Source organism: Nicotiana attenuata, unplaced genomic scaffold (genome assembly GCF_001879085.1).
Source record: "Nicotiana attenuata strain UT unplaced genomic scaffold, NIATTr2, whole genome shotgun sequence".
NCBI classification, from domain to species: domain Eukaryota; kingdom Viridiplantae; phylum Streptophyta; class Magnoliopsida; order Solanales; family Solanaceae; genus Nicotiana; species Nicotiana attenuata.
Genome location: NW_017670265.1, coordinates 1,495,603 through 1,506,796, shown reverse-complemented (window position 1 = coordinate 1,506,796; position 11,194 = coordinate 1,495,603). Strand labels below are relative to the sequence as shown.

The 11,194-nt window shown below is 37.1% G+C and overlaps 2 protein-coding genes across 2 annotated transcripts; one reads left to right on the top strand and one right to left on the bottom strand.

Moving 5' to 3' along the window:
• The first annotated feature begins 4,016 nt into the window (after positions 1-4,016).
• On the top strand, positions 4,017-7,191 carry LOC109236951 (WAT1-related protein At1g25270-like). Its single transcript, XM_019403190.1, has 7 exons — positions 4,017-4,237; positions 4,923-4,985; positions 5,214-5,330; positions 5,996-6,248; positions 6,347-6,502; positions 6,584-6,735; positions 6,812-7,191. Exons 1-7 carry the CDS (start codon positions 4,074-4,076, stop codon positions 7,062-7,064), a joined length of 1,158 nt encoding a protein of 385 aa, XP_019258735.1. The 5' UTR covers positions 4,017-4,073; the 3' UTR covers positions 7,065-7,191.
• Positions 7,192-7,201: 10 nt separating this feature from the next.
• LOC109236952 (serine/threonine-protein phosphatase 4 regulatory subunit 2-like) lies at positions 7,202-10,864 on the bottom strand. Its single transcript, XM_019403191.1, has 2 exons — positions 10,425-10,864; positions 7,202-7,962 (listed from the first exon to the last, which is right to left on the bottom strand). Exons 1-2 carry the CDS (start codon positions 10,599-10,601, stop codon positions 7,450-7,452), a joined length of 690 nt encoding a protein of 229 aa, XP_019258736.1. The 5' UTR covers positions 10,602-10,864; the 3' UTR covers positions 7,202-7,449.
• Positions 10,865-11,194: the final 330 nt, after the last annotated feature.

Genomic DNA, 11,194 nt, shown 5'->3' with positions numbered 1-11,194 from the left:
AAGTTAGCCCTTAGGCTTTTTTATATTGGCCCTTAGGCTCTTTAGATCGGCCCTAAGGCTCTTTTAGGTCGGCCCTTAGGCTCTTTGAGTTGGACCGATTCGGCCTCTAAAAACGGCTATGACTTTTCCCTCTTTTCGGCTAAAAGACTTAGTGAAAATTTTTCTATTCCTTAGTATGTGTTTTTTGTACCCGTTGGGTTTTTCGAAGGTTCGACTGATCGGAACCTTACTTGTAATTTATTTGTGTAACGGTAATTGAAAACCTCTTGAGGCTTTTTCGAAGGCTGATGTTATCGAAGCCTTTAAATTATTGGAGGGCTGATTTTATCGAAACCCTTTATCATTTGCTTTTGCCGAGGGTAGCCTGATTTAACAGGTTTTTCAAAGTGTTTGAAGGCCTTTATTTTATGATGGAAGTCGGATGTCTCCGAGCCGCATTATTTGGGCCGTAGCCTTTTTATATGACCGTTGTCTTTAGTATGGCTGTAGCCTTCGGGTATGTCGTCTCTTGGACTTGTTTCCCGATAACATTTCGAACTTGTTCGAAATGTTAGTCTCCGAGTGTGATGGCCTTGGCCTGTATATCGGGGGTGCCTCATTGAGGTCTTATTATTTAGATAGCTCGGGTAGGTAGTACCCGAGTGTTCGTGATATGCTTGCACTTAGGTTAAAATAGCCCTTGGGCTTTTGTGATCGAGTGAGGACTCGCTCAAACTTGAAGTAAAGTTAGCCCTTAGGCTTCATAGATAGTCCCCGAGCAAGAGTTTGCTCGAACTCGGGTAAAGATAGCCCTTGGGCTTTCGTATTTGTTACGGATTTCGAGCATCTCCGATCCGCGTTAATTTGGCCGTAGCCTCTTTAGTTCGGAACTTACCCTTTGGGCTTATCTTCCCTTTCACTTCGAGCTTGCCCGAAGTGTCAGTCCCCGAGTGGGGTGGCCGTGGCCCGTAAAGTCGAGGGTTGCCTTTAAGGTCTTATGGTCTCGAAATGTTAGCAGTTTGATTCCGTTTGTTTTTGGGACGGCAGTCCTCAAGCATGGGATCAGTTGTTCGAATTTCCGTCGTGGTCGGCCCTTAAGCCTATCTAGACAATAGATCAAGAGTATAAAATATGAAATTTCTCTAAAGGAAGGGGATATCGGCAAGGAAAAATACATCTCTCAATAGATGATTGTAAATGTGCGCACATTTGATGTTACGGTCCAAGTAACCTATACGGGCACAGTTCATCTGACTGTTTGGCCCTCACAACATTTTCCTATCGAGACCCTGCTGCTACAAAGTGATTTCCTTGCAACAAAGTAGACATTCGAGGGTAATGCCCCCAGTACTTGAGGCTTATATTAGGGAATCTCAGATACTATTAAATTGCTCTCAGTTAGCACGAACAACGGTTGCCTCGTCAAAAACCTCGCCGGAAAAACCCATTTGGAACAAAAACCTGTCTAAGGGAAAAAGAGTGCAACACGAGCTTTAAGATCCAAAGCTTCATGCCAATCCTTGTCTATAGCCTACAAGTGTTAGTCGAAAAAATAGAAAGGATTGGACTAGGCTTTATTCGGACTTTGGATACTTAACGTGATCTTCCTCAGCATCAAGCCCCCGTGAATTTTGACCTCGATCATTTCTCCTCTTATTTCGTGCAAAGCTTTTCCCAGAACTACTGCCTCTATGGTCTCCGTTGTACGGTTGATATCGATCTCCATTCGACCTCAGATCTCGATCGATATCCCTTTTGATCCTATCCATAGTCCTGCTAGGATAAACAGACCCCGAAGGAGTCCCCAGTTGACCATCCTCGATCCTAATCTTCGACTGACACCGATTATGTACGTCGGCCCAAGTGACGGCCGCGTACTCGATTAAACTTTGCTTCAACCGCTGTGAAGTTATGGAACTCCGAGTGTTGAGGCCTTGAGTGAAGCTTGAACAGCCCAGTCATCGGTGACCGGAGGCAAAATCCATTCTCTCCGCTTGGAATCGAGATAGAATTCCCTGAGCATCTCGTTATTTTTCTGCCTTACCTTGAAAAGGTCCGACTTCCTTGTTGCAATTTTAATGGCTCCGGCGTGTGCCTTTACAAAAGAATCTTCAAGCATAGCAAACGAATCAATAGAATTAGGGGGCAAGTTATGATACCATATTAAGGCACCCTTGGATAGACTCTCCCCGAACTTCTTCAGCAGTACAGACTCGATTACGTCGTCTTCCAAGCCGTTTCCCTTTATGACGCACGTGTAAGAAGTAACGTGTTCATTTGGGTCAGAGGTTCCGTTGTATTTAGGTATATCGGGCATACAGAACTTCTTTGGGATGGGCTTCAGAGTCGCACTCGGAGGGAACGACCTTTGTACGAATTTCTTGGCATCCAATCCCTTCAAGATCAGGGGAGCTCCCGGTATTTAATCGACACGGGAGTTATAAGTCTCCATTTTTTTGTCATTATCCTCAATCCTTTTTTTCCCCGGACTCGATCCTCTTGGTGAGCTCTTCGAGCATCCTCATAATTGTGGGGTCAGTCCTCGAGCCATTTTTGTTTGATCTTTCTGGCGCCGGTTCAACACGTCGAATGTTTTCTGGTTCAGCTATACTCAGAGTTTTATTCTGACTTTGAAGTTGAGCGATGGCAATATGTTGAGCTTGTAGCATCTCGAATATCACTTGGAGGCAGATTCCCCCATCTCCTATACCCTGTGTTCCTTGGCCCCCGGATCGGGCTCCCTACGTGCACTTCCTCCGGGGTCTGCGCCTAAATCTTCATTCAAAGCCATGTGTGAACTAACATCAACTGGTTCCACATTTGGCACTTTCCCAGGGTTTATCGGTGGTACACCGACCCCTACATTGTTGTTTTGCCCATGAAATCCAAGACCTTCGTTGTCGTGGACAGGAGCGTTTTGCAAGTTTGACATGTTTAATCCTGAGAACAAAAATTCTTGACAAGAACAAGTGTGAAAATAACGTGTGTTATCAGAATTAGTACTGAAATAATCACTATTATCTTTAGCCCCACGATGGGCGCCAAACTGTTTACCTCGAGTAACAATTAAATTTGATTTATAGTTTTAAAGATGCGTGATTTAGTTCAAACTAATTAATAACCAAGAAATCTGAAGTATAAATGAAAGAAATAAGTGAGATCAAACCAGTAGGTAAGTCAGTCTCGACCTCGAGCCAAAGTGACCTCGAGATGGATCAAGAACAATAAAGCAAGAATAATAAAGCTAAATGACAATTCTGATGAACAATGATCGAAAATGTAAGAGAGTATATTCTTTTCCAATGATTGAATGTCCATTACAAATGATTGGGCTCCCCTTTATATAATAGGGGAGTCCTAATTAACGTACATTTCTGTTTTTGGTAAGGAATCGAATTGGACAGCTGTCTAAACGCCTACTACAAGTTCGTACAAATCCGTTCCGGAATTTACGTCTTGATCTTTGGGCCATTGCGGGAATCTCGCCTTTTTCTATTACAAAACCACAACGGCATTATCTCGAAGCTGGTCACGCTCGGCCTTGATATTCATCGAACACTCTGATCTTCGAACTTCGAACTCTGCCATCGGGCTCGGACCCAGTCTATTTCGGACTCGCTCTTGAAGTGATCCTCGAGCCTACGAAATCAGGTAGCCCCGATTTCTACCGTATACAAGGAACTTATCAATTGAACTTATCTAATTTAAATGCTGAATTCGTCTCTATATATACACATAGTTCACTAAGCACATGCAATTGTAAGAACTGAATTGGTTTTTAATTGGAAACAGAAAATTAACTCTTCCTTAATTGGTTCAAAGCTACACGTCTCATGTTTAATCTTTCTTGAGTTACCTAAATCAGGGTTAAGGCCAAACTTCATAGTAATCCTCACTTGATATTAACAGAAGGGAACTATATCTAGGTGGAAATGTGATTACCTTTTCTAGCTCGTACCTACGTAAAGCTAAGTGTACTGATGAATATATATATAAGAGCATACTGGTGCTAATTAACCTAAGAGAGAGTGAAAGAATTAGCTCACCTAATTAATTAAAAGGTTGGTGCTATCTTTCATTAGAATATAGGAAATATGAAAACAGTGATATTAATGGTGCTAAGTCAATTAGCATCTGGAAGTGTAAACATTTTGTACAAGATTGCTGTTGCTGATGGAATGAATGTCCAAATTATGGTCTTCTACAGATTGGTTTTTGCCACTGCTTTTATGGCCCCTCTTGCTTTCATTATTGAAAGGTTCTTTAATTTCCTTTAATTTGTCTAGTGTGAAAATTTAGTACTGGAATTTCACAATCTTCTTTTCTTTTGGTGCTTTAATATTTGAATTCTCGTGGAACTTTTTTTCTACTAGAGACTCATTTTACGCGTAAATAATGTCGAAGTGCAACCTTTTAATTAAGTTTGAATAATGGAGCACTTTGATTAAGTATCAGCAATAACCTTTTAATTAAGTTGAATAATGGAGCACTTTGATTATGTATCATCAATATTTTGTTTATATACTGTTGCTTTTGACTTTTAAGAGTCTGTGTTCCTTTCTTGCATCGTTGAAGTTCAATTTTTTTTTTCTTTGCATCGTTGAAGTTCAATTTTTTTTTCTTTTCACATTCAAATCTTTATTAAAAGGAACCTTGGAGCAACAGTAAAGTTGTCTTCGTGTGATATATATAGGTCACGGTTTCGAGCCGTGAAGCAGCCACTAATGCTTGCATTAGGGTTGGTTGTTTACATTATACCCCTTGAAGTGCGGCCCTTCCCCAAATATGAATACAAAACGAATTGTGCACCGGGCTGCCCTTTTTACTTTCAATTCTTTATTACTAGTACCATTTTTCTATCGTACCGAAATATAAAATACTATTTATAGATTCAATGAAGAGCAGCTTGTTTATACTATTTCTTTTCTTCTTCGCTTTTGTAGAAGAAGTAGACCAAGATTAAGCTGGACAATACTCTTCCAAGGGTTCGTGAATGGATTGTTGGGGTGAGAATTACTGGATGATATCAATCGCATCATTTTCAATTATTTCAATTAATGGATTGTGTTTAGAGATACATTCTTAGTATGTTTGTGTGTGCGCGCGCTTTAATATCATTCCATATTTATTAAAAGTATTTTTCTTATCACTAGACTAGATAAATGCCACAAACACAAAAAAAAAAAATTCATCCTTAAAATTTTGGAAATAATTTGGGTATATTTGTTTTACAGAGCAGCACTTGGAAGCAATTTCAATGCGGAGAGTTTAATTTACACAACAACAACATTTTCATCAGCCATGTCTAACCTTACTCCTGGAGTGACATTAATTTTGGCTGTAATTTTGAGGTAATTCATTTCTTCAAAATTATTTGGAATCTCTTAATTTGATGTTTATAACCTCTTATATTATTTTTTCCGCCTAAGAATTGTTATCAAAAGAGATGGATACGAAAGTACATATTTGAGAATTACTGCCAAATATTAGTGGAAACAAGAATTTCTTTTATAGTGTCAATTTGACTAAGTTTACGAGGAAATAAGGTAACCAAAATTAATATTGCTAACTATTACTATGTTGACTTCACGAGAAAAAAAAAAGAAGGAACAAAAGCCAAAACTTTGCTAGGATAAATAACTGGACCACGTCTCATTAAGATCCAATGGTTCGTCAAAACTAACCACTTTTCAGCCACTTTATTGAAAAATAGCAAATATCCTGGAGTTTGAAGTGAAACTCCACGATACTGTCCTGGGGTTTCACTTGTGATATTTGAAAGTTTAGATCAATAGCAATTCTTCAAAGATAGGACCAAAAGCGGTGAGTGTTGCGAATTTGCGATTGACATCTATCTCGCCCTCTGAACAATGGGGTAGCACACTGTAACCTTTTGCAGGTGTAGATCAGACATACCTAAACATAATATATATGTATTTAACAAAAATCTAGATGCAATTAACTTTCTTTTATTTGTTGCCAATAATTTGTGACAAAAAGGCCATGAAATTCACAGGATGGAAAGCTTGGACATTCATAGGTTAGCAGGAAAAGCCAAGTTGCTAGGAACTATATTGGGCATTATGGGAGCACTAATTCTGAATCTTTACAAAGGAATGAAGATTCCATTTTGGTCTACCAATATACATCTTCTTCATACTGCTAATGTCACTGCAACATCAGCACAACCAACAACCTACAACAATGTTTGGGGTTCAACACTTGCATTTTTAAGTTGTGCTTCTTATGCTTCTTGGTTGATCTTTCAGGTTATTTTTGCAATTAATTTCTCCATTAACTAAATTAAGATATATGGTCAGTATCTTGATACAATGTATTGTGTTCTATTCTCTTTTCTTGACAACAGGGTAAGATGAGGCAGAGGTACCCCATGTACTCAAACACTGCATTGATGTGTTTTTGTGGGGCAATAGAAGCAGGCATCTATGCTTTTTTAAGGGAAAGGGATTCATCTGCCTGGAAACTTGGCTGGAATATCAGACTTTTCACTACTTCTTATTCGGTATGTCACTCAATTCTTATACGCATTAGGGGCAATCAAACCAACACATCCCAATCTCGAGTTTTTCAACATTTCTTTCAGGGCATTGTTTCTTCAGGATTAGCAGTAACCATGATAGCATGGTGCACAAAACTAAAAGGGCCGCTCTATGTCTCTTCATTCTATCCGTTGGCACTTATCTTTGTAGCTATAGTTGGTACGCTTGTCCTTCACGAGGAGCTGCACCTTGGAAGGTAAAAATCTACCCTGTTACTGTCCAATTGCAAATAGTTTCATTCAGAAACTGATGATTTCTGCTTGTGATGATAGCATTATAGGATCAATATTCATCATTGCCGGCTTATATATTGTGTTATGGGGAAAAGCCAAAGAGTTGAGACTAGCTGAAACTGAAGCCCTAAAAAGTAAAGCTGAAACTGAAGGCTTAAAAAGTAACAACAATGGAGTCATTGAGATCATCTCATTTGCTGGTGGAAATCTGGCTACTGCTGCAATAGTACCAGAATTAGAAACTGATCATCAAATTGTTACTACATCAGCTGCGCCTCTTCAGGAACCATAACTGAAAGACCCGCAAAATCAAATGTTTTATTTCCACTTTTCCTTATTTAGAATGGAGCACAAGAATTAGAAAATCCATGTATAATAAATATCTCAGTGAATAAAGAACTAGAAAAATGTCAAAAACATATTAACTCATCGTATTGCAAAAAACTAATTATAGAGTGTGTTTAAACGTACCATTGATGAATGAGATGAAAATATAGTATGTAATTAAAACTCAAACAACAACCAACAAATGAATGATTAAATCTAGCTAATCACAACTTGTTCAACCAACAAAAAACAGCTCCACGCCATCCACCTTGCAAACTTCGAGCAACTAAGCAAAACAAAGTTTCATTCTTCAAAGCCTTCTGCATTATGGTTCACTTATCCTACCAAGACTAGGCCGAATTCTTTTCTTCTATTACAGTTTTCTCTGCCTCAGCAACTGGTTTTTCTTCTGCTTTCGTCTCCAGTGGAGCTTCAGATTTTGGAGCCTCTGTGGCAACTGGTTTTTCTTCTGCTTTCGTCTCCACCGGAACTTCAGATTTTTGAGCCTCTGTTGCAGCTGTTGCCTCTTCCATTTTCTTCTCTGCAGGAGTCTCAACTGCCACTGTTACTTCCTCTATTTTCTTCTCGGCAGGAGTCTCTACTGCCACTGTTATTTCCTCTACTTTCTTCTCAGCAGGAGTCTTGGTTTCTGATTTTACTTCCTCTATCTTCTTCTGCTCAGAAGTTTCCGCCTTGGGGGCCTCTATTGTGGATATCACTTCTAGAGCTTTTTCTGTCTCCGTCCTTACAGGAGCATCAACAACCTTCTCAACTTCTTCTGGCTTGGCTTCTGATGGTTCGGAAGCTAGTGTTATCTCAGATGCCTCCTCTTTCACTTGCTCCGATCCCTTAACTTCTTCACTCTGCGACAAACAAATAGAACATATCAGAAGCTAGACAAATGCTACCAAACAATATCAAATCAATGTTCCCCCTTCTTGTTCTTTTTAGCAAAACAACTATCTTTTTGCAGTAAATGGTACCTATGTGAACAAGCATAGAATATCCTATTTACTCAAGTCAAATAAGCTGGCAATTGAATGGTTAAACCACAAACTCAACCAATCTATCAATTCCATTCACATTTATTACATAAAGTTGAAGTCAAAAACTATGAACTAAAAACATGACTACTTCATTTCTTCCATGTGGCATAGTAAAATATTTGGTAGGCAACTAAAGGCATGTTAATAAACTAGGAAAAGAATGAGATGGACAAAACTAGAAACTAGAAACTAGAAACTAGAAAGTTGGTTGAAAGGAGAATATATTTTTCTTTTCTTTTTTGTTTGAGTAGAGGGGAAAAAGGGGGCAGCCCGGTACACAAAGCATCCCGTATTTACGCAGGATCCAGGGAAGGGCCGCACCCCAAGAGATGTGAGTAGAGAGAAGGGAAATATTTTCTTTCTTTTCTACCAAGAAGAAGGAGATTCTCATTTTTTCCCTTTCTCTTCCTCTTTGTAGTTCCTGATGAAGCTGTGTTATGTTACTTTACACAATCTTGAAATTGCTTAAGTTAAATGTCAAAAAGTTGCAATACAAACTTTTCCAATTAATTAAAAGGTACACTATATTTATAACCAAACAATCCAGAATACCCTAATGGCAGTGTCACTATAATTGAAAAAAAGTGAGTTAAGATACATGAAAACCAGTGAAACAAAAAGGCAGATAAAACCAGCAATATTGTCTAGTACTCCCTCCGGTCCAAAATAAGTGATTTTTTGGCCTTTTTCTTGTGGTCCAAAATAAGTGATTTTTCCAGATTTCAAGAATGAATTAATTATTTTTTTCCTACATTGTCCTTGGAGTAAATAGTGTTGGAATATGTGTTAGGAGTGTTTATGTGAGATAGTAAAGGTTAATATGGTCAATTCCATTGCTAATTAATGCTAAAAGGTGAATTTCTTAATCTGTGTGAAAACATTCAAAAATCACTTATTTTGGACCGGAGTGAGTATAAAAGAAAGACTATAAAAACAAGACTACACAGAAACAGAAACAAAGGAGAAGAAAACAAGTTTAGTGGTCCATTACCAAGAAAACAAACACCCTGTTTGGTTGTCAACAGCTCAGGATCCAACTGAATGTCAAACATCATTACCAAGATTCTTTTAGACCACAAAGACTCTAAAATATAGCAATTAATCTGTACTTCCACCACACTATCTCTTTTCCAGCCAGGCAAATTAAAGAATAAACAATTCTTACAGCAAAAAAAAATTAAGTTTGGTTTCAGGATTAAGGGTATCTTTAAGGAAAGATAAAGAATGCCGACAAAAATACTAGTGAAAAATAAATGGATGGACCATAAAATTATGATGACAGTCCATTAATGTCCAAAAAAATAATTACATGTTGGTATTAATTTATATCACATTCATTAGGCCTAGAGTGGCGTTTATGACTTGCTTAAGTACCTACTTTCTTGCTTGCTCATAGGTATTAATGTCTATCATCAACATTCCAGTAAAAATATCCAGTTTTCACAACAATCAAGAATAAAACCTTAGATGCAAAAATACTTCATTTTTTAATGTTACATTCCGAGCCAATAATTGATGGATAACCCAATAAAAATAGTAATCCACCTCTCTTTTTTGATAGCCATTAAGGTGGATTATCATCATTACAAATAACATAATCCATTAGTCCAAAAACAAAAGAACAAGATACTTCCTCCGATCATTTTCAGTTGTCATGGTTACTAAAAATAATTGATAGACTAATATGATGAAGATTAAATCCATAAATAAAAGGTAAATTAGTAAAAAGCTGTTCTTATTAATATTTTCTTAAGGAGTGTCTAAAAAGCAAATATGACAATTAAAAAGAATAGATGGTAGTATTAGCAACAAATATTTTATTTTTAAAAAATAATGAAATAAAATCCTAAGATTTACTTTTTCTTTTCCATAAATAAAATAGGAATATTCAGCCATCAATAATACAGACAAAAAATAGAAAAGAGTGTAAACAAGAAAGGAAAGGGCAAATGGGAGGTCAATCTAAAGATCACCAGAAGAACAAACAAAGAGAATCTCGTATATACGAAAATCATTTCCTTTTAGCTCCAATTTGAAGCTGTTCTCGAATAATATACAACAGATTCAGAGCAACCAATATTAAAATAAACAGCAATCAAAAACGCAATTAAAAAAATAAGAATATACTAAAATCAACAATATGAAAACAATTAAGTATTATGGAAAAGAACCAAAATGACATCAATAGTTCTATTTCTACAAATAAAAACAAATATTATAACGAAAAAATGAAGATAAATATAAAAATAGGATAGTTGAAATATGAAAGTTGAAAATACCTGCTTGAACAAGTTAGAGAGAGATCGGCGTTTCTCAGCATCATCATCAGCACCAACTTCTACTTCCGCTACCACAGTCACATCCTTCGCCGCTACTTCCGCCGCCGTAACGTTCTCCGGTGCCGCTTCCGGCGCCTCTCCTTTCAACTCCTTTGGCTTCGTCGCACACGCTCCCATCTTTTTTTTTTCCCTTGATTATTTCTCCCACGAGACCCCTTTTTCTTCTTTTATTTTCCCCTTAAGAGTTTTTTTTTTCACTTGGAGAAAAAGAGAGGAGAGAGATTTTATAGTGGCGGGAAGGTTTTATAGTCTATTTCAGACGATCCTTTTTTCTAAAGCCCAGAGACATTTTAGTGGGACTTCACCTTCTTCTTTTTCCTTTTTAAATCATTTTTTTCCTTATTTTTCTTCAAACTTTTGCTACTTATTGTGTCTTGAGAGAAAATTAATGATCGTGTGTTCCAACATACTTATAGAAAGTTAATCTATATTTTATTCGATTACCATTTTGTTTAGAAAAGAATTAAACAACATTGTCCAAGTTCATAGTACCTAAAACTAAATGGTTTTTTTACTTATAAAATAATAATAGGTAAATTTTTTGTAAACATTAATTAATTATCTGATAAAAAAGTTAAAATTCACAATAATGTAAGTAATGGTTTAACACAATCTATGCGTATAGTCGGATTTTTTATAACAAAATCCTTATATAACAGTCATGCACTATGAAAACTAAGTTTTTCTTCGAACTAATTTTTTATATTATA

What these genes read in the sequence shown, in the direction of transcription:
- LOC109236951 (XM_019403190.1), top strand. Translation starts at nt 4,074, where the DNA reads ATGAAAACAGTGATATTAATGGTGCTAAGTCAATTAGCATCTGGAAGT. An exon ending in CTTCTTGGTTGATCTTTCAG is followed by an intron (nt 6,249 to 6,346) that starts GTTATTTTTGCA and finishes TCTTGACAACAG; the next exon opens with GGTAAGATGAGGCAGAGGTA. An exon ending in GAGGAGCTGCACCTTGGAAG is followed by an intron (nt 6,736 to 6,811) that starts GTAAAAATCTAC and finishes TTGTGATGATAG; the next exon opens with CATTATAGGATCAATATTCA.
- LOC109236952 (XM_019403191.1), bottom strand. Translation starts at nt 10,601, where the DNA reads ATGGGAGCGTGTGCGACGAAGCCAAAGGAGTTGAAAGGAGAGGCGCCG. An exon ending in TCTCTAACTTGTTCAAGCAG is followed by an intron (nt 7,963 to 10,424) that starts GTATTTTCAACT and finishes TGTTTGTCGCAG; the next exon opens with AGTGAAGAAGTTAAGGGATC.